At 41.8% G+C, this 21233-nt stretch overlaps 2 protein-coding genes across 2 annotated transcripts in view; one reads left to right on the top strand and one right to left on the bottom strand.

Annotated features, from left to right (window-relative positions):
- Positions 1-13524, top strand: part of LOC143277966 (kinesin-like protein KIF23) — a 50538-nt gene extending 37014 nt beyond the window's left edge. The window contains exons 18-21 of the mRNA XM_076582949.1: positions 7405-7510; positions 8504-8643; positions 10286-10473; positions 13316-13524. Coding sequence (XP_076439064.1) covers positions 7405-7510; positions 8504-8643; positions 10286-10473; positions 13316-13343 — 462 coding nt within the window. The 3' untranslated portion in view covers positions 13344-13524. The remainder of the gene's footprint in view (positions 1-7404; positions 7511-8503; positions 8644-10285; positions 10474-13315) is intronic.
- Positions 13525-20461: 6937 nt separating this feature from the next.
- Positions 20462-21233, bottom strand: part of LOC143277761 (cathepsin L-like) — a 15151-nt gene continuing 14379 nt past the window's right edge. The window contains exon 8 of the mRNA XM_076582663.1: positions 20462-21233. This exon is cut by the window's right edge and continues 158 nt beyond it. The gene's annotated coding sequence lies outside the window, so the exon portion shown is untranslated.

Genomic DNA, 21233 nt, shown 5'->3' with positions numbered 1-21233 from the left:
AAGCTCAGAGGGATGTTATAATTACATGTACATTTTAGGAGCAAGGACGTAAAACTAATGTTTTCATCCAAGAACTTCTCAGTTGAATTGTAATCAGTGACATTGCATATCTGAAACTGACCAGTTTCTGGCTGGTTGAGTACAGTATCAGGCGAGCTCCACAAATCTGGAGAAAAAAAAAGAAACAAAAAAAATCAACCTAGATCCATTTTGCAGGAAATTCAACTGGACGTTGATTGCTGTACGCACAATAAAACAGTAGGGCCTTCTCTTGATAGAAATTACTTGGGAGCTTGTTAAACCTGCGTCCATTATTTGACTAGCTAAAATTGTACCACTGCACATTGGTTTTTACCCTTGCTACAAGAATGAGAGCTGACGTTCGTTGACTTTCCTGTCCGAAGGGAGTGCTGTTGCTTTCCTGGCAACTTTCCTGGCTTTCTAAAGCAAGTGCTGGTGCTGGAATTCTGGTTTTAGAGTACAGACAGCCCCTTGACAAAAGAAATCTCTGGAGTTCAAGGCGCTTTTTTCCATGTCTTGGCTCAAGTCATTAGTAATAGTGTGCTCTTCTCAGCCCAAACGTCTTGAAATTCACCTCTTCCGTTCTGCTTACCGGTCCTGGTCACTTGTTGTCAGGTTCTTGTTCCTCTGCTGGTTCTTCTTCTTCTTCTTCTTCTGCGTTCACTCGTATGCACACGAGTGGGCTTTTACGTGTATGACCGTTTTTACCCCGCCATGTAGGCAGCCATACTCCGTTTTCGGGGGTGTGCATGCTGGGTATGTTCTTGTTTCCATAACCCACCGAACGCTGACATGGATTACAGGATCTTTAACGTGCGTATTTGATCTTCTGCTTGCATATACACACGAAAGGGGTTCAGGCACTAGCAGGTCTGCACATATGTTGACCTGGGAGATGGTAAAAATCTCCACCCTTTACCCACCAGGCGCCATCACTGTGATTCGAACCCGGGACCCTCAGATTGACAGTCCAACGCTTTAACCACTCGGCTGTTGCGCCCGTCTCTCTGCTGGTTGTATTTGTATTTGTTTTTATCTCAACAAATTTCTCTGTGTGAAATTCGGGCTGCTCTCCTCAGGGAGAGCGCGTCGCTATACTACTGCACCACCCACTTTTTTTTGTATTTTTTCCAGCGTGCAGTTTTAATTGTTTTTCTTATCAAAGTGGATTTTTCTACACAATTTTGCCAGCAACAACCCTTTTGTTGCCGTGGGTTCTTTTACATGCGCTAAGTGCATGCTGCACACGGGACCTCGGTTTATCATCTCATCCGAATGACTAGCGTCCAGGCCACCACTCAAGGTCTCGTGGAGGGGGAGAAAATATCAGCGGTTGTGCATTGTGTTTATCATTCTTTATGTGTATGCCTGCTCGTTATGTCGTGTGCTGCAGCCTTTTTTAATTTTTTTTATTATTTTTTTTTTTTAAGCGGTTCTTGCATGTTTTTCTGTACTGTAGTGTTCATTACTTTTGTTACATATGCATGTATTTTTTTTGTCTTTTTGTCTTCTTTTTATGCTTATGATCAGGAATTTGAATGCATGCTTATATGTCTGATTGTGCATACATAATGTATCTCTAACCATAACCACTTTGAGCTTCTTCTCAGTGAGCTGTGTCAGTCTCCACGATTTTTGCTGAGGGGGGTACCATTGATGAGTTAATTTGGTGGAGGGGGTGGGGGTGGGGTTGTGGGTTTTTTTAAGTAAAAGATGCTGATATATTTATGTATATATATATAGCCCATGGTTGAGGAAGACTTTTTTTCTTTGTTCTCAAGGCCTGACTAAGCGCGTTGGGTTACGCTGCTGGTCAGGCATCTGCTTGGCGGATGGGGTGTAGCGTATATGGATTTGTCCGAACGCAGTGACGCCTTCCTTGAGCTACTGACACTGAGGAAGAAGGTTCTGTGGGGGGAGAAAAAAGTTTGAGATAATCGAGGTAATGGGTCTGTGGAGGTTGTCATGCAACACTGACTTCAAGGCCTGACTAGGCGCGTTGGGTTACGCTGCTGGTCAGGCATCTGCTTGGCAGATGGGGTGTAGCGTATATGGATTTGTCCGAACGCAGTGACCACCTTCCTTGAACTACTGACACTGATGCTGACTCCTAACAGTGCCGTTGATTAACATCTTTGTTCCTAATCTGCTAACATGATGAGTGCTTCGCACCTTGCTTTCATGCTGATCTGAAGGATGTTTCGCTCAAATGGAAAGTGGTGGATTTGGTGCAGAAAACAGAAATAATCTCTTGAGAAAAAAAACAACACTTATTCTTGCCTGTGCCACTCTGTCTTGAAGAAGAGTGCAGGATGATGTCTTTATGACATATGTTACCTGTTTTCCTTTTCATGCGAGGGAAGGCAAGGCAAAAAGTTTATTTCACAAAGTTTGGGTGCTTTTTTTTTTTTTTTTTTTTTTTTTTTTTTTTTTTTTAATAATGTAAAAGAGGCAAAGGATCATAGTACTTTTGTTGGGTTTTTTTCATCAAAGTGGGATTTAATGGAGTTTGGGGAGGTTCCATAGTATCTAGATAAATAACTTTTGTCTGCTGAGGTGCTGTCATTTAAAAAAAAAAAAAAAAAAAAATGTTGAGGTCGGGGTGGGGGAAGGCACAAAAAAACAGATAGCAAAACCTGTCAGCAAAGCCGTTTGTGGGACATTTGTCACGGAAGATTCTTTCCTGTCTGGGTGAATTGTAGAAGCAGTGTCTATTAACAGGCAATGCATTAATTACATAGCAACCATCCCTGTCTGGATCAGGTCAGGCAGCCCTATGGTGGTCGCCTTACACAACCAGTCGAGGAATGAATACTGCGCTTCAGTGCAGGAAAGAAGAAGAAGGGGGGAAAAAATCATAATGATGTCTGCTTTGGCGTTTGCAGCTGAGCACCTCCACTAACCCCCCACCAGCTGTTAGGAGGATTAGCGGTGGTGTTAAGGACAGGTTGCCTCCTAGGAGCAGCACTCCTAGAAGGAGTGTCGCTGCTGAGCGCGTTTACACTCCCAGAAGTGGCAGGGCCAAGAGCGGCATTTCTGTCGCTTCTAGGAGGAGTGTTTTTGCCAAAGGAAGCGACACTCCTGGAAGTGTTGCTGCTAGAAAGAGGGTTTCTGCCGCAAAGAAGGAGGAGAGGGAGAAGGAGGAGAAGAGTGATGATGAGGTGAGTGGTGAAGGAAGCGCTTTCCTAAAGCGCCAAGTGGACTTTGGTGATCCTTATGCTGTGTGTATTGTATTGTGTTGTATTGTATTACTGTTTGTGGCAGCAGTTTCAGTTTCTCAAGGAGGCTTCACTGTGCCAGGAACAACCCTTTTGTTGCCCTAGGTTGTTTTACATACGCTGAGTGCATGCTGCACATGGGACCTCAGGTTTATCGTCTCATCCCAGTGACTGGTGTTAAGATGACCAATCAAGGTGTCATGGAGAGGGAGAAAATGCATGCAGGGGGATACGACTGAGCATAAGATACAACAAAACTCCTCTTCTGTCCTTTTTTTTTTTTTTTTTTTTTTTTTAATTGATTTCCATCAGCATGTAACATGAATTGTACCAGTTTGCAGGACACTTGTTAATGTTGTAATTCTTTTGTATTAGTAATGTAACTAATGTCTGCTTCTTCTGCACGAGCCGCCGTACACTACCAGCTTCATTGTATTTTCTTTTTGTTTTTCTGATTTTGATTATACTCCTAACCTCCACCTCCACCTAATTTTTTTAATGTGTGGTTTTTTGTTGTTTATTTCATGTTTTTTGTTTTTGTTTTGTTGCTTAACATCCAGCTGATATGAGGAAATATTTATGTGCACCTTCAAGATTTCTTTATGACTGATATGCTTGATTTCTTTATGACTGATATGCTTTTGATGTATTATCTTTTATGTGAATCATGTAATTACTCTGTGAAGTCCCTCCCCTCCCCTCCCCACCCAAGCACCCTTGCTTCTATTTCTATTTTCCTGATTTTGTTGCTTTGTGAGAGTGTTTCATTGATTTACTGTGCTTCAGTCTTGGGTAATATGGGAGGATGAGTCAACGAACAACACCACAACCGTTTTGCAACATCTCCACTGGCTCCCTGTCTCACACAGAATAAAGTACAAGATCAGCACTGTATGTTAGAAATGTATTCACAGATCTGCCCCTTCCTATCTCTGTAGCTGCCTTCACCTCTACACTCCATCTCACTCACTACGATTGGCTTTGGATCCACTCTGTTTACCCATACCCAGATTCAAGCGTTCCACTATTGTCCGCCGTTATTTCTCTGTCTCTGGACCTTGCAATTGGAATGAACTTCTCCTTTCGCTTCGTCAAGTCTCCACACTCAGCTCTTTCAAGTCTGGCCTTAAAACCCACCTCTTCCCAAAAAAGCCTCCCTTCCCTGCCTCTTCCTTGTCTTCAATTTCTTCAGTTTTAGAGTTATGCATGCGTGTGAAAGACTGGTGGGATAGCGCTTTGATTTGTCTCTGCACAAGATTCAGCGCTGTATAAATACCATTATTATTATTATCATTTCCTGCGCTTTTTTAACCATTGGTGCTGTGGAGTCTCTTTGACTGACCAGACAGGACTAAATCAGGGCTAATTGTTGCATGTGTTGAAACAAGCGAATGGACTCCATTCCGAAACATTTTGCAGTGAACATGACAATAATTATAGCAGGGAGAAGAAGAAAACGTGTGAGCAGTCTTGAAACAGGTACCCCATCAGGTACCTACTGTTTTGAGAAGGTTTGTAAAGAAACTACCCGTAGCAAATGTTTAAATGATACACTACAGTTCATTCATGTGATGGGTTTTTCTTCTGTGTGTGTGTTGTTGGGTTTTTCTCTCTTGCTATAAAGGTTCTGTTCTCTGATGAATGGATGATGTTTCACAATAAGCATTACAAAGTATTTTCACACACATTGAATGTGACAGTGATGAAGTCAGCAAGTACTGTTTTCACATTATAGTGACACAAGGGTTTTGTTTTTGTTTTGTTTTGTATCCGTTGACAGCAGAATAAGAACAAGAGAGCAAACAAGAGAAGAACACATACACACACACACACACACACACACACACACACACACACACACACACACACACACACACACACACACACACCCACACACACACACACACACACACACACACACACACAAATCACAGAAAAACAGACTGGTCAGGTCATATGACACTTCTTAAAGTTAAACTTATATTTATGGCTTTAAGTTTCACTTATGTGATTTTGATTTGACACTTTTCCATCACAGTAGCCCAGATAACCAATTGTGGACTCGAAAGCCGTCCGAATCTTGTGGTACAAAGGCAGCATTGGATCACGTTCTCATGGATGTGTGACATTATTCAGCCACAGCGACAAAGGGTTTTGTGGGGTAGGGCAGTGATGGATGTGTGACATTATTCAGACACAGTGACAAAGGGTTTTGTGGGGTAGGGCAGTGATGGATGTGTGACATTATTCAGCCACAGCGACAAAGGGTTTTGTGGGGTAGGGCAGTGATGGATGTGTGACATTGGTTACAGTGACAAAGGGTTTTGTGGGGTAGGGCAGTGATGGATGTGTGATATTCAGACACAGTGACAAAGGGTTTTGTGGGGTAGGGCAGTGATGGATGTGTGACATTATTCAGTCACAGCAACAAAGGGTTTTGTGGGGTGGGGCAGTGATGGATGTGTGACATTATTCAGTCACAGCAACAAAGGGTTTTGTGGGGTGGGGCAGTGATGGATGTGTGACATTATTCAGACACAGTGACAAAGGGTTTTGTGGGGCAGGGCAGTGATGGATGTGTGACATTTTTCGGTCACAGTGACAAAGGGTTTTGTGGGGTAGGGCAGTGAGGGATCTGTGATATTCAGTCACAGAGACAAAGGGTTTTGTGGGGTAGGGCAGTGATGGATGTGTGATATTGGTCACAGTGACAAAGGGTTTTGTGGGGTAGGGCAGTGATGGATGTGTGACATTATTCAGACACAGCGACAAAGGGTTTTGTGGGGTAGGGCAGTGATGGATGTGTGACATTATTCAGACACAGCGACAAAGGGTTTTGTGGGGTAGGGCAGTGATGGATGTGTGACATTGGTCACAGTGACAAAGGGTTTTGTGGGGTAGGGCAGTGATGGATGTGTGACATTATTCAGACACAGCGACAAAGGGTTTTGTGGGGTAGGGCAGTGATGGATGTGTGACATTATTCAGACACAGCGACAAAGGGTTTTGTGGGGCAGGGCAGTGATGGATGTGTGACATTGGTTACAGTGACAAAGGGTTTTGTGCGGTAGGGCAGTGATGGATGTGTGACATTGGTTACAGTGACAAAGGGTTTTGTGGGGTAGGGCAGTGATGGATGTGTGACATTATTCAGACACAGCGACAAAGGGTTTTGTGGGGCAGGGCAGTGATGGATGTGGTGGTTGCTTGATGGCAGCAGTGTCATCCCAATAAGCCTGTTCCTGATTCACCCGTCACGGAATCAGGTATCCCGATTCACCTATTCTCAGTTCACATAACGTACTCAGTCGCTCTGTGTGTTTGTTTCTTCATTTATTGCTGCCCAGCTCTCTGTGAGTACAGTGCGGATTGCTGGATTGGCACCCCAGAGAGAGAACTAACAGGCAAAAAGGGAATGGCGGATAAGTGAAAAGGACAAAAAGTTAAAGTCTCAAGAGACTTAAGAGGGTTGCGGCACTATCAGAAAATAAATGAAGTGGGAATCTATAGCCAGGTGAATCAGACTGTACCGATGGCAGCACAGAGAGTGATTGATTGATTGATATGGATACTTATATTGCGCCTATCCTCGATAGCATAACAATCGCAGCTACACCGGGCATTGCAAGCGTGTCAAGGGTCGAATGGAAAGTTTCTTCATGAGATTCCATAACAACACACTCGCCAGCGAGTTCAGTACCCCACATGACCAGCTAATCTGCACATATGGAAAATAGAGAAGTGATTGGAATGCTTCAAACTGAAGGTTTCGACATCGACAAGGATGATGAAGACGTTAAATAAAGTATGTGCAGTCAAGAAAGCTACCAGCAAGAAGGAACTGACAGTGACTCAGCTTCTGAGAGCAGTGAAAAGGGAAGGGGGTGGGCGGTCACACGACGTTGAGGAGAGGGGTCAGTGGGTCAAGTACAGTGAGTTCCATTCGGTTACTTTATGTTTTGTATTTTTTGTGATTTTTTCCCTAACCCTAACAAATGGGTCGTCTGTAGGGAAAAGCAAGGGAGAGAACCATTCAGTGAGTTAAATAGGTTTGGGTTTTGTTTTGTTTTTCCTTCATTTTTTATTTTGTTTCTAGATGTATAGCTGTGAGATAATCAGGCCGGTTCTCGGAGACTCATAGTGACCGGCTTCCCTCATGTTCCAGAAATCGGCGCCAGTGTACAACTCGCGCTACCACCGGCGCTCCAAGTCCTCAGGGAATGCGGCTGACGTGTGGCTTGACCACCGCCCTCGCAGCAACGTGGACACCAGTAAGTTGGCCCTTTTTTTTTTTTTTGTTTTTTTTCTTCAACAGTTATCTTTGTGGGGTTGGTCACATTCATACAGTTGCCCTTATTATGGGGCTTGTTACACTGTTGGTAAATCTTGCTAGGTGGTTACACTGTCAGCTTGCCTTGATGTGCGGCTGGTTATGTTAACATGCATAATTATTTGTATTTCTTTTTATCACAACAGATTTCTCTGTGTGAAATTCGGGCTCCTCTCCCCAGGGAGAGCGTGTTGCTACACTACAGCGCCACCCCCTTTTTTTTTTCTTTTTTTTTTTTTTTTCTCCCTGCGTGCAGTTTTATTTGTTTTTCTTATCAAAGTGGATTTTTCAACAGAATTTTGCCAGGAACAACCCTTTTGTTGCCGTGGGTTCTTTTACGTGTGCTAAGTGCTTGGCTGCTGAGCCGTGATTCGAACCAGCGCGCTCAGATTCTCGCGCTTCCTAGGCGGACGCGTTACCTCTAGGCCATCACTCAGTATGCGGTTGATGATGTTAGCATAGTCACCCTTATTGTGGCGCTGGTTACGCTATCAATTACCCTTCCTGTGGGGTGGTTACTCTGTCAGTTAGTCTTGATGTGCGGCTGGTTATGTTAACATGGTTTCTCTCTCTCTCTCTCTCTCTCCTTCTAGTCATTCGGATGAGACGATAAACCGAGGTCCTGTGTGCAGCATGCACTTAGCGCACGTAAAAGAACCCACAGCAACAAAAGGGTTGTTCCTGGCGAAATTTTGTAGAAAAATCCACTTTGAAAGGAAAAACAAATAAAACTGCACGCAGGGAAAAGGAAAAAAAAGAAAAGGGTGGCGCTGTAGTGTAGCGACACGCTCTCCCTGGAGAGAGCAGCCCGAATTTCACACAGAGATTTATGTGTATTAATTATTTATGTGTGTGTGGTTTGGTTTGTTGTTTGTTTTTTTTTTGTTTTTTTCTTGCATCTACATACATATGTATATACACCTGTGTCATGCAGACACGGTGTTCCAGCCCAAGATGACTAAGAAGCGGTCAGTGTCCAAGCTGGAGGTCAAGGACACCAAGGACGTGTCCAAGTACGTGCTGACCCACCAGGAGCAGGACTCCAGCGACGAGGTCGTCACCAAACTCATCAAGGTGCTTCCTCCATCGTCGTCCTCTCCTCTGTCTTCCGTCCCTCTTTCTTGCCTTTTCCCTCAACACAGGAGTGAACAGTTGGACTCCCCACCCCCCTCACCTCCCGGGAGCACCCTGAAAACGGGAGTATTGCTGCCTACATGGCGGGGGTAGAAATGGTCATACATGTAAAAGCCCGTTCGTGTACATGTCTACAGGTGAACGTGAAAGTCCGCAGCCCGTAAACGAAGAAGCCAGACTGGTCATTGTCCAGGCTTTTTTCTTTTTTTTTCTGTTGCAATGATTGTGTAGCAATAAGAGTAACAACAATAACATCAGTCTTTCAGGTCAATGGAATTTCACCTTTTAACTCTCTCCATACGAACGGCGAAAGAGACGACGTTAACAGCGTTTCATCCCAATTACCATCATCAAAATATTGCAAGCGGAACGCTCTTTTTACTGAAGAGGTGAATGTTGACAAAGAATATCACAGTTCTGACAATGGAAGCTAAAGTTTGGGTCATTGAGACACCCACTGGACATCTGAGGGGTCTGTGTGGAGGAGAAGAGAGGATTGGCCGTACTGAGTGAGTTAAGCACCAAGGTTTTGTGAAAAAATCCATGCAGGTCGTGAACTAATAACCCAGCGCAGTTAACCCGTTGAACTGTGGGGAGGTTATAGCCTTCACAGGCTTACATGACAGACTGGCGCAGAAAAATTGCTCAAAATACACAGTTGTTTTTTTTTCCATATTACATGTAAGCACATCTGGAAATGCTAACGAGGTTACTTCCCTTTCTTTGCAGTGTGTGCAAATGTATGAATGTGAAAACTATTTTAAGGGGGGACACGGCAGTGCAAAAGAGACCTAAATGATGATTTTTCATGATTTGGGTTTTGATGGATTTTGATTCTTGAACATCTCTTCTATCATATGCATGAGTTTTTCCACTGCAAAGATGTCTTTGACAATGAAAAAATTTGCCAGTAAAGATTGCTTGCTGAATCACGGAAGTGTTTATTTTGTTCAAGTTCGATGCAAGTCGTCAAGTTTCTGGCCTTGACAACATTCCTTGGACTTGCTCAATGATGAGTAAACCTAAAACCATGAGACTTTGCATGATTGTTTTATAACATGTTCTTAAAGTTTTGTCGTGAGTATGTATGAAAATATTCTCTGGGTTTTAATTCATAGCGGTTCCAGTCTTTTTACCCATTGTATATTTTGAGGATTTTGCAACACCCAAAATTTCAAAAACTCATAAAAAATAAAATAATTGAAGAATCAACACAATCTCACCTGAAAATGAAGATAATGTCATTGTATATCAAGTCCACATAACAAAAAATGTTTGCATGCACCACATGGACCACAAACCCTATTTCTTTGATACATTGTTTGGCAGCCATTTTGATTTGTTTCCATGGCAACAGGTATTCACAGAAATCTAAGATAACATTTTTTTTTTTTCTGATCCACAAGTGATGACACACCAAGTAGACAAAAAAAAAAAGATATAGTTGGAGATGGAAAAAAAAAAGTCGTTATTTGACTGTAATGTCTGGCCTTAATGAGAGAAATTTAGTTGCCAAGCAACGCTTGGGTATAGGGTCATTGGGACAGAAGAGTAATGTTGATGCATCATGGTCCCTTCACAGGGGGACGTGATTCCCACAGCAGGGGGAGGAGCGGCTGTGGTGTTCAACGACGTGGAAGAGCTGAAGCAAAGGTCACCAGGGTCACGCAAGCGTCGCTCCCCGTCCAACCCTTCCTCCGCGGCCAACGACCCCGAGGAGTGGACGGACACGGAGTCACGCTGCCAGATCGGCATTGAGGGACACAGCAAGTAGGTCGCCCTTCTCTCTCTCTCTCTCTCTCTCTCTCTTGCTCTCTCTCTCTCTTTTTTACCTGTGCATTTTACTAACGCCATGCTAGTGCCTGTATGTCATGTGCATGTGTGTGTGTGTGTGTGTGTGGTGGTGGTTTTGTTTTGATTTATGCTTCTTTTTTTTTTTTTCCTCTGTTGTGTATCTCTACTAACACCATGCTTTCATTTTATTAAATATTGTGTAGTGTAGACCTTATTCAGGGCGGGGACTGGATGTAAAAAAGCACTCCAGTGCTTATCTATTATCCTCAAAATAAAGAATTTGTCTTGTCTTGTCTCTCTCTCTCTCTCTCTCTCTCTCTCTCTCTCTCTCTCTCTCTCTCTCTCTCTCTCTCTCGTGGTCTTCTGACGATACCATCATGAGGTGATAATCTCATTAGCAGAATTTATGTCAGAAGCTATGAAGAAGATTAGGCAAAAAGCACAGCAAGCATAACTATGTGGTCAGATAGGTTTAACCAATTTTTTCTGTAGTCATGTGTTGGGAATATGTTGCATGGTGCGTTGATAGATGAATGAATGGAGTTATTATGTGTTGTGTGGCCTGTTGATTACTAACATTTTTAACTTCATTATTAGCTTTCACCGTTTCATTCGTTTATTATAATGGTTTTGTTATAGATTGAAAGTATGTTTATGCATTCACCCATGTCATAGTCAGTGACATTAAAGTGTCAAAGCATCAAGCATCTCTCTCTTTCTCTCTTTTTTTTATTTTTTTTATTTTATTTTTTTTTTTTTTTTTTTTTTTTCCCCATCATGTGCTATTTCAGTTGCATTACTCCTCCTGCCGCTTTTCACAGGTCTCACTCTCACACACGCACACACACACACAGCAGGCAGTCTCCTGCAGTTCCAGCGTCAGCAGTCCACAGGGAATCATTGCTGTTATATCGCCGCACACAAAGGAAGAGCCAGGATTATCTGTTTGCTGGTGAACAGCGGTGTGTATGTGTGTGTGTGTGTGTGTGCATGTTCTGATCCGACGTGGAGGATACCCCTCACAAAGGAACACCAGCGACGATTTTATTTATTTTTTATATTTATTATTTATTTTTTTTAATTTTTATTGGTGTTGTCTTTACAGTGTGATTAACTACAAGTTTTCTTTTCCAATAATGTAGAAGTCGTATACTCATTGCTCCTTTATTATGATATTATAATGCTAACACTCGCTTTCACCTCATCCTTGATGCCATTACTGTGATAGTTGACATAATTGATGCTGTTGCTATGTTACAACTGCTGTCTTTATTATTAATGTCATCATAAATCATCATGATTACTGCAATCAATAACGTGTAAAAATTGATTGATTGAATGATTGGACAAGTTTTTTTTGTTTTTGTTTTTCTGTATTTGTTGATGTTGCTGTTCTTTTATATATATATATATATATATATATATATATATGTCACTTTTTGTTCTGTTTTGTCTTTCTCTAGTGGATGCTACTGTTCGTTTTATATTGTTTGTTTCATACTGTTCTCTGTATTCTATACATGTCTTTGCAAAAAATTAAAAAAAAAAAAAAAAAAGAAGTTAAAATTTAAAAAAATAAAATAAATTTTTAATTAAAAAAAAAAAACCAGTGACAATTATCACTTGCTAATATTGGGCATGTATAATTTGCTCTGCCTCCCTCTAGCACAGGGGGCCCAGAGTGCTAACAGTTAGCATCAATACAGGGGGGTGGTGGTGGGGGTGGGTGGGTCGAGTGGTAACATATCGCACCACAGAACACCAAAATCAAGACTTAGAGCAAGACAAATCAAGACTGTCAATGACAGAGCACACATACACTCACACACACTCATACTCACTCACTCACTCACTCACTCACTCACTGCGTCTCTCTCTCTCTCTCTCTGAGCTAGAGTGGAAACGGTTTAGTGGGTTCTGAGAGGTCATGTTGGTTCGGGTTGTTTTGGGGGCAGATGGTGTCTTCTTCTTCTTCTTCGTTCGTGGGCTGCAACTCCCACGTTCACTCGTATGCACACGAGTGGGCTTTTACGTGTATGACCGTTTTTACCCCCCCATGTAGGCAGCCATACTCCGTTTCCGGGGGTGGGCATGCTGGGTATGTTCTTGTTTCCATGACCCACCGAACGCTGACATGGATTACAGGATCTTTAACGTGCGTATTTTGATCTTCTGCTTGCATATACACACGAAGGGGGTTCAGGCACTAGCAGGTCTGCACATATGTTAACCACTCGGCTATTGCGCCCGTCCAGATGGTGTCTGATGGTTGGGAGGTTATTTTATTCATTCTTTCATTAATAGTAGTAACAATGGTTATGAGCAAAAATGGTCTGCTTTGAGAGTACTCCATTTGACATGATACGTCATACACATATGTATACACATACATTTACATAGATTATGATGTAAATATTGCATGACAGACTTAAATCTCAAGCTTTAGCATGTACAGCTTGATTTTGTTTTGTTTTGTTGTTGTCTGGCAAGTGTTGAGGATGTACAGTCACCTTTACCTTTGCCCTGATCAGATTTCATAACTTTTTCTGACAATTTTGACATTTTTGGAGCATGTGTCAGTACTTACCCCTTTTCTCTCTCTCTCTCTTTAATTGTTAGTCCATGTGTCGTTTTAACACTCTGTGTGTGCGCACGCTTTCTCTGCGGTCAGTTTGGTCTTGTAGTACTACCGGTCATTGATCAGTTGTGATTTGCGGTGCATTCATTGTTCAGCTAGTGCTTTGTGAATACTTCATTATTGTTGCTAACGTTGGTTTATTTGTCTTCCCCCCCTCCCCCTCCCCCTCCCCCTCTGCAGACGTCTGAGACAGTCGGTGAACGTGTAGCGGACACACGTCCCTGCCTCCAGCTCAAGACAGATGGTCAGGTTTCCTGGCTGACGTCTTCCTGCACAAAGCCACCGGTGGTCACTGTCATCGTCACCCTCTGTCGACGCCCGTCGTCGGTTGTCATCTATATGAGACTGTGGCGACATTTTGGATATTGGATGAACTTCCACCACCCCTACTCCTCCCACCTATTATCTTTGTTGTGACGTGCTTTTGTTTGTTTTATTCGAGAGGGGGGGGGGGATAGAGTTGTGAATTGTCTTAACTCCTGTCAACACTGTGAAAACTTAACAGTAAAATCATTGTTCTGTGCAAGGGGATTGGTGGGATTTTTTTTTTTTTTTTTTTTTTCCCCCAGCAGAGAAGAAAGGAGAAGGCAGTAAAACCATTTTGGTGTTCTGTATAGGGGAGGGGTTGGGGTGGTATTTACACTACAGAAAAGAAAGGAGAGGGGTAGTAAAACCATTTTGCTGGTCTGTTAAAAAAAAAAGGGGGGGGGGGGTATTTACAGAGAACTAAAGAGAGGGCAGTAAAACCATTTTGCTGTTCTGTAAAGGGTTGGGGGGGGGGGGGGTGTGATTACAGAGAAGAAAGGAGAGGGCAGTAAAACCATTTTGCTGTTCTGTAAAGGGTTTGGGGGGGTGGTGATTACAGAGAAGAAAGGAGAGGGCAGTAAAACCATTTTGCTGTTCTGTAAAGGGTTGGGGGGGGGGGGGGGGGGGGGGTGTGATTACAGAGAAGAAAGGAGAGGGCAGTTAAACCATTTTGCTGTTCTGTAAAGGGTTGGGGGGGGGGGGGGGGGGGGTGTTTACAGAGAAGAAAGGAGACGGCAGTAAAACCATGTTGCTGTTCTGGAAGGGGGGGGGGGGGGGGGGGTTACAGAGAAGAAAGAGGGCAGGTAAAGGGGGGGGGGGGGGGTTACAGAGAAGAAAGGAGAGGGCAGTAAAACCATTTTGCTGTTCTGTAAAGGGGGGGGGGGGGGGGTATTTACAGAGAAGAAAGGATAAGGCAGTAAAACCATTTTGCTGTTCTGTCATAGACAGGAGGGGAGGGGTGGGTGAGTGGGGATTTATTGGCAGAGAAGAAAGGGGAGAGGAAGGTAAAACCGGTGGTTATCTGTCACTGTTTGGGGATTGGGGACAGCTGTCATCTTGGTTTGTGAACTGCCGTCATCTGCTCTTCATCTCTCTGTCTCCGTCTGTAGTGTTTGTTCACGTTGGGTTTGGGACATGATTTATGAAATCTCTGTTCCGTGTCTTAATGTCTGTCATCTGCTTTTCATCTGTGTGTGTGTCTGTGTCTTCATCCAGAGTGTTTGTTCACGTTGGGTTTGGGACATGATTTATGAAATGACTGTCTCTGTGTCAGTATCTTGATTAATGTCTGTGTCATCTGCTTTCTGTCTCTGTGTGTGTCTTTGCCTGTCTGTAAGTGTGTTCACTGTTGGTGGCAAACTTTTCTAACATGATTCATGAACTGACCGCATCACCGTGTGTGTCGTCTGCCCAAGTCCCGTCTCTGTCTTCACAGCTGATGTCCATTTTTGACTCACTTGTGTAAACAAAGTGAGTCTATGTTTTAACCCGGTGTTCGGTTGTCTGTGTGTGTGTCTGTCTGTGTGTCCGTGGTAAACTTTAACAATGACATTTTCTCTGCAAATACTTTGTCAGTTGACACCAAATTAGGCATAAAAATAGGAAAAATTCAGTTCTTTCCAGTCATCTTGTTTAAAACAATATTGCACCTCTGGGATGGGCACAAAATTTTTTTTTTAAATGAAGCCTAATTATATGCAAACTGCATTTACTGTTTATATTTTTTGTATTCTCTAAACTTGGCACTTTGATCTGATATTCTGACACAACAAGAGCAGTCATTAATATCATTTTTTTGTTCAAACAGGAACTTCTTTTGCTAAGCATGGAAGTTTTATTAATTTTGCAAACGTTTTTGGTGCAGATAGTAAAGAAGGGAAATTACTCTGTAATTAATGCTAGGGGACTTAATTTGCCACAAGTGAGTCTTGAAGGCCTTGCCTCTCTTGTTTTTTCGTTGTAGGCGACTTGTTTGGTCAATTAATTGTTGTGCTGTGTACTTGTGTGTTTTTTATGCTTCTTTCTTTTGATTGTCTCTGACCTTGAAGTTGTATGATGTGTGTGATTTGCTTTTTGTTGTGTGTGGGTTGTTGGGTGGGGTTTTTGTGTGTGTGTGTATGTGTTTGTTTTGTGTCTTCTTGGGTTTGGTGCAAAAACTGAGGAGCTGATCAAATGTGTTGTGTCTTCATTGTTGCCTTCCGTTATTGTCTTTCACGCTTTCGTCTGAAAACCAGTGGCAGGTGTCTGTCTAGCTTTGTCGCTGTCAGTCAGTTCAGTTTGTGAGAGGTTTTACCAGAGGCTAGGGGGGTGGGGGGGGGGGGTGGGGGGGGTGGAGTTCATGTTAGTGCTGAGTTTTTACCTTTTCAACAACCTCATGCAGGAAGAGAAAATATGGATTTGTGTATTCATCATTGCAATGGAATAGAAAAGATTCAGTTTCTTACATATCAGCATATGCCAGACGTCAAATATTAAAAATAAATAAATAAATAAATAAAATACACTGCATGTTTTAGTATACTGACATAGAATTAAAACTGATCTTAATTTTTTCTCATTTTTTAAGATGATTAATGATTACATTGATAGTTGGATTTTAGAGGAATTAGATGGACAGTTCATACTTTTGTGTACTGACATTGAATTAGACATTTTTTTCCATTTTCTTTTAATTAAGAAATATATATAAATAGCTAATGCTGATGTTAGGATTAGATGGGCACAAGTACATATTCACAACATATGACTCAAATCCTGTGTCACACGGTGTCAACTGACCCATCTTTTGTGCTGTTTATGTCGGTCTTGTATTTCTCATCGTTGGGATATTAAGGCATTGATGTTTTTATCGTATCCGCTTATATATACATCCAGGGAAGAAGTGCCGTTGAGACGTTTTGCCAGTGAAAACCAGGAACAAACTGATCGTCTTGGAATTCACAAGAACAAAGTGATGAAGGATGCTGTGGTCTGTACTTTTCTCGCAGTTCTGTCTTCTGTATTGCAGAAGCCCCCACCCAACGTATGTCTTAGCTTTTGTGCACTGTTGCTATACCAGTAGTTATATTTGTATTTGTGTTTCTTTTTATCACAACAGATTTCTCTGTGTGAAATTCGGGCTGCTCTCCCCTGGGAGAGCGCGTCGCTACACTACAGCGCCACCCATTTTTTTGTATTTTTTCCTGCGTGCAGTTTTATTTGTTTTTCCTATCAAAGTGGATTTTTCTACAGAATTTTGCCAGGAACAACCCTTTTGTTGCTGTGGGTTCTTTTACGTGCGCTAAGTGCATGCTGCACACGGGACCTCGGTTTATCATCTCATCTGAATGACTAGCGTCCAGACCACCACCCCAGGTCCAGTGGAGGGGGAGAAAATATTGACGGCTGAGCTGATATATATTATATATGTAAATTTTGCACATTTTATTTAAACTTGGTCAGAGGATGATGTGTCATGGTGTTTGGTATGAGCAGCCTCCCTCCACCCCCTTCCCCCTGCCTCATTATTTATACATATCTTGTGTGTAGACGTTAGGAGGCGCCGTGAATCGGTCCTAGTGGTGTTTGACTTTGGATTCAGCGTTCACCAGTGTGAATGTGGGTTCAACCCCCCATTCCGACGTTGCGTTGTGTCTTTGGGAAAGGCGCTTTTCTCTAATTTTTCTCGCTTCACTAAGGTGTACCCGACTTCTGTTGGGGAAGGTTGAAACAGTGGAGGGAGAGGACGGGGCCCTGCCTTCCTACACAGAGCCCAAGACACACAGATTCAGATTCAGAAGCTCAAGGAGGCGTCACTGCGTTCGGACAAATCCATATACGCTACACCACATTTGCCAAGCAGATGCCTGACCAGCAGCGTAACCCAACGCGCTTAGTCAGGCCTTGAGAAAGAAAAAAAAACGGTGAATAAATAATAGATAAGCTTACATAAATAAATAAATAATAATTATGATATAAAAAAAGGTAGTAGTAATGGTAATAATAATAAAATAATAATAATAATAAATACATAAATAAGACAACAATGATGATAAATAAGCAAATAAATGTAAAACATGAAGACACACAGTGGATATGCACTGCCCCAATGGCTGAACAAGACTATGGGGACCTCTTACCTTTGTGTGTGTATGGACAAGGAGCATGGTTCAAAATATCACCTACTTAAACATTTGTAAGAACTCATCTGCTTGAATGAAGTTTTACTGTTCAATACAACTAACCGCAAATAATTCTATGCTAACTTTTTGGACAATTGAAGTTTTATTTATAATCTCATTACATGATATGCTATGATCCAAAACAGTGGTGTTTCTATTAGTTTTATTTTGGTGGGGTTTTTTGTTTTTTTTTGTTTTTTTTTACATTGTCACTCAATAAGGTATGTTTGGTCGTGAACGTAGTCATTATATGTAGTAACACAATTGTGTGCAAACGTCCATGGCTTGTGAAAGATGAAAGTTTGTGACATGGAAGTGAGGTGTTATTAAAAAAAAAAAAAGAAAAAAAAAGGTACTGACTTTATTCACTGATGGTGCTTATAGCTTTGAGTCACAAAGGACAAATTTAGCATGTGTATGTGAGAGCGTGTGTGTGTGTGTATGTGTTCATACTTGATGTGGGGAATGGAAGTGTGGAAATAAACATCATTTCCAACAAGTTACGTGTGTAAAAGTAGATCGTGTGCTGTTGGCGATTCATCCAGATTATGTCGCCAGTGTCAGTGTCATCTAAAATTGGTGTAGAAACATATTTATAAAGCTTTGTTTCTGTCCGTCTATTTTCATATTTATAAAGCCTTCGTTTCTGTCAGTCTATTTTTGTTTTGATATTTTTCATAGATACATTGGTGTAGAAAATATGAAGCCTTCTTTTCTGTCTGTCTGTTTTCATTTTGACTTTGGTGTAGAAATGTAAGTAAAGCCTTCATTTCTGATGGTCCTTTTTTTCTTTTTTTTAACTCTTTTTTTTTTTCTTCTTTTTTTGTGGATACATTGGTGTAAGAATATGAAGCCTTCCTTTCTTTCAGTCTTTTTTCCTTTGGACATTTTGTTATAAATACATTTCCTGAACACTGTTTTTCTTCCTGGTGTTCTCCTCGAATCCTTTCTATGTCTTTCTTGTTAGATGTGCATGTGTGACACTGTCTGTTGATGTATGAACTGTCGGAAGTTCCTGCTGTACAATGCTGTTGTTTTGCCTGTAGGTGATGTAGTGATGTTGTGTTGTTTATGAAGGTGCACCAGTAGTGTTGATAACAAACAATTATTTCTATTTGCTGTCGGTTCTGTGTTGGTGCTGTGGGAGTATCGGTTTAGAGTCTTTCTTTGGGCTGGTGGCTATATATCAGTGCCTTGAGGACGACCAGTGGTGTTCGTAATGTACAAGTCTTTCCCGTCAGGGTTCAAGGCCCTGTTTCAGCAATGTGTCCTTGCCAAAGGCACTTTACTCTGATTTCTCTTCACTCCACCCAGGTGTCCATGACAACCCAACTCAGTTTGGGAAGGGTGGATTTGTTCCGGCCCTCCTATGCTGAGCCCTGCACACAGTGGATATGAATTCTGATGGCCGTAAAGGACTATGGGACCTTGACCTGTGTAAATGTCTGAAGAACCTCCAATAGTGTTCACAATGTACATATCTTTCTTCCAGCTGGTGATCATGTATCGGTGTGTGAAGGACCACCAATGGTGTTCATAATTTTCAAGTCTTTCTTCGGGCTGATGGCGATGTGTCAGTGCCTCAAGGACGACCAGTGGTGTTCATAATGTACAAGTCTTTCCTTTAGCTGGTGGTTATGTATCAGCGCCTTAACCACCTCCAGTCCTGTTCATAATATTCAATGGAATTCTGGACATGTACTCTGTGTAGTTTAGTTTGTGAAATCTCCTCCTCCAAAAGAACAAACATTAAAACATGTCTGCTTGTCACTCAGCACAAGTCTTGTGAATATCTGTGCAAAAACTATACTTGAGTATGTCTGTGAGAGAGAGAGAGTGTGTGTGTGTGTGAGGGCAAGTATGCATACATGTTACGTATAGATTTGCAATGGCCCGGTGCGGTCAGCTGGGCTATAAGCAACGATGATATGGATATAACATGGTTTATGCGTAAAATCAGAAACGGTTCCAACGACATTTCTCTGACCATGAAGAATACTGTGTGTAATGTTTGCTTGAAACTCTGCCTGTCCTTCCTCCTGTTGTCTTGATTCTGAATGTAACAGGTGAATGAGAGCAAGGTGCGTGGTAGGAAGCACATGTTTGTGTGTGACTTGTAAGCAAGTGTTTCGGATTGTGGGAGAAGCGGGGGGATGATCACTCGTTTTATAATCCTACCGTTTGTGATAGAAGTGGGTGCACACACAGAGACTAACGCCACCACCATGTGTGTGGGTGTTGTGTTTGGTGAACAGGGTCGTTATGTGCGATGTCATGACTGAAACTGAAAGCGAACAAAGGGGCATCATTGAGGAGAAGGTGGGTGATGGTGTGGGGGTGGGAGGGAATAACCATTTTATCTCTTAAAGAATGACACTGCTGTTTGTCAACAGTGTCCTTTTATGTATGTTATGAATAAACGACATTTCGCAGGCAAACTGTTTTGTGTTTTTCTATGTGTGTGTTTGTGTGAATAATTGTATTTGGATACATTTTGAATGTGTGGTTGTCTCTCCTTTTAAAAAAAAAACACAGCTCCAGTCTGCATTCAAAGTAAAAAAAATTAATGATTGAGCCATGTTCCCAAATTTCGCATTCATTTTTACAACTAACCCCGCACACACACTAACATACCCTTCATTGGAGCCAGGTGCTGAGGGTTTTTTTGTTTTTGTTTTCTTTAAATGAAGTTTCTTCGTTTACCATTTTTGGGAATACATTTGATTGCACCTTTTCTTTGTGTGTGTAGTTTTCTGAAAATTCATTTTACAGATAATCATCCATAGCACACAGGAACACAAGCACACACATATACATGTTTACAATACAGATTCACAGAAGAAATAAACTGAAGCAAAACTGAACATACCACATTATCAAATTTATGAAACAAATGGCAAAAACAATTCTTAAGATACAAAACTTTGAAAGCAAATTTTAATAGTTTTAAATCATTGTCTTCAAAAGCATTTTGATCACAATGCCAAAGTCACCCTGTCCACTGCTGGTAATTTAAGGACACAGCTATTCAAATTTCAATACTATGACCACAATAAAATGCCATGGATAAGTGCACACATGGACACAGCCACGATTATTCCTGTTGTCGCTGTTTGACAAAACCCAAACTGTTTGGAGAAGTACGGATGTTAGCAGACTGACAAAACCAAACGGCTAGCTTTCACCAGATCAAACTTTCAGTCAGATAGGTACAATCAGAAGAATAAAACTACAGGTGGTTTTTCTCAGATGGACATTGTAAAAAATTCTTGCTAGGTATAATATCAAAATGAAAGTTTAGGCAAGACATGACCCGGTAGACAAAATCCTTGGCTTTGTGTAATTAGACCAAATCTCTGGCTTGATAAAATCAGTTGAACAAAACCTTTGGCTGGTTACAACCGGAAAGACAAAACTGCACAGCAAGATATCATTGGACAAAGTCTGCAGCCAGACGTAACTTCACAGATAAAATCTGTGGCAAGGTATTTGTTAGACACTGCGCACAGCTAGATCCATAAAATACAATAAAGCTGACAACACCTGCTGGGTGACTTTGAGCGAAGAAGTTAGCCAGTTCTGACAGAAAAGAGACTCCGCAAGTTGGAAGAAGAGATCTAAACGTCATACAT

The sequence above is a fragment of the Babylonia areolata genome, chromosome 35, assembly GCF_041734735.1.
Source record: "Babylonia areolata isolate BAREFJ2019XMU chromosome 35, ASM4173473v1, whole genome shotgun sequence".
Classification (NCBI taxonomy): domain Eukaryota; kingdom Metazoa; phylum Mollusca; class Gastropoda; order Neogastropoda; family Buccinidae; genus Babylonia; species Babylonia areolata.
This window is presented reverse-complemented; position numbering and strand designations above follow the sequence as displayed.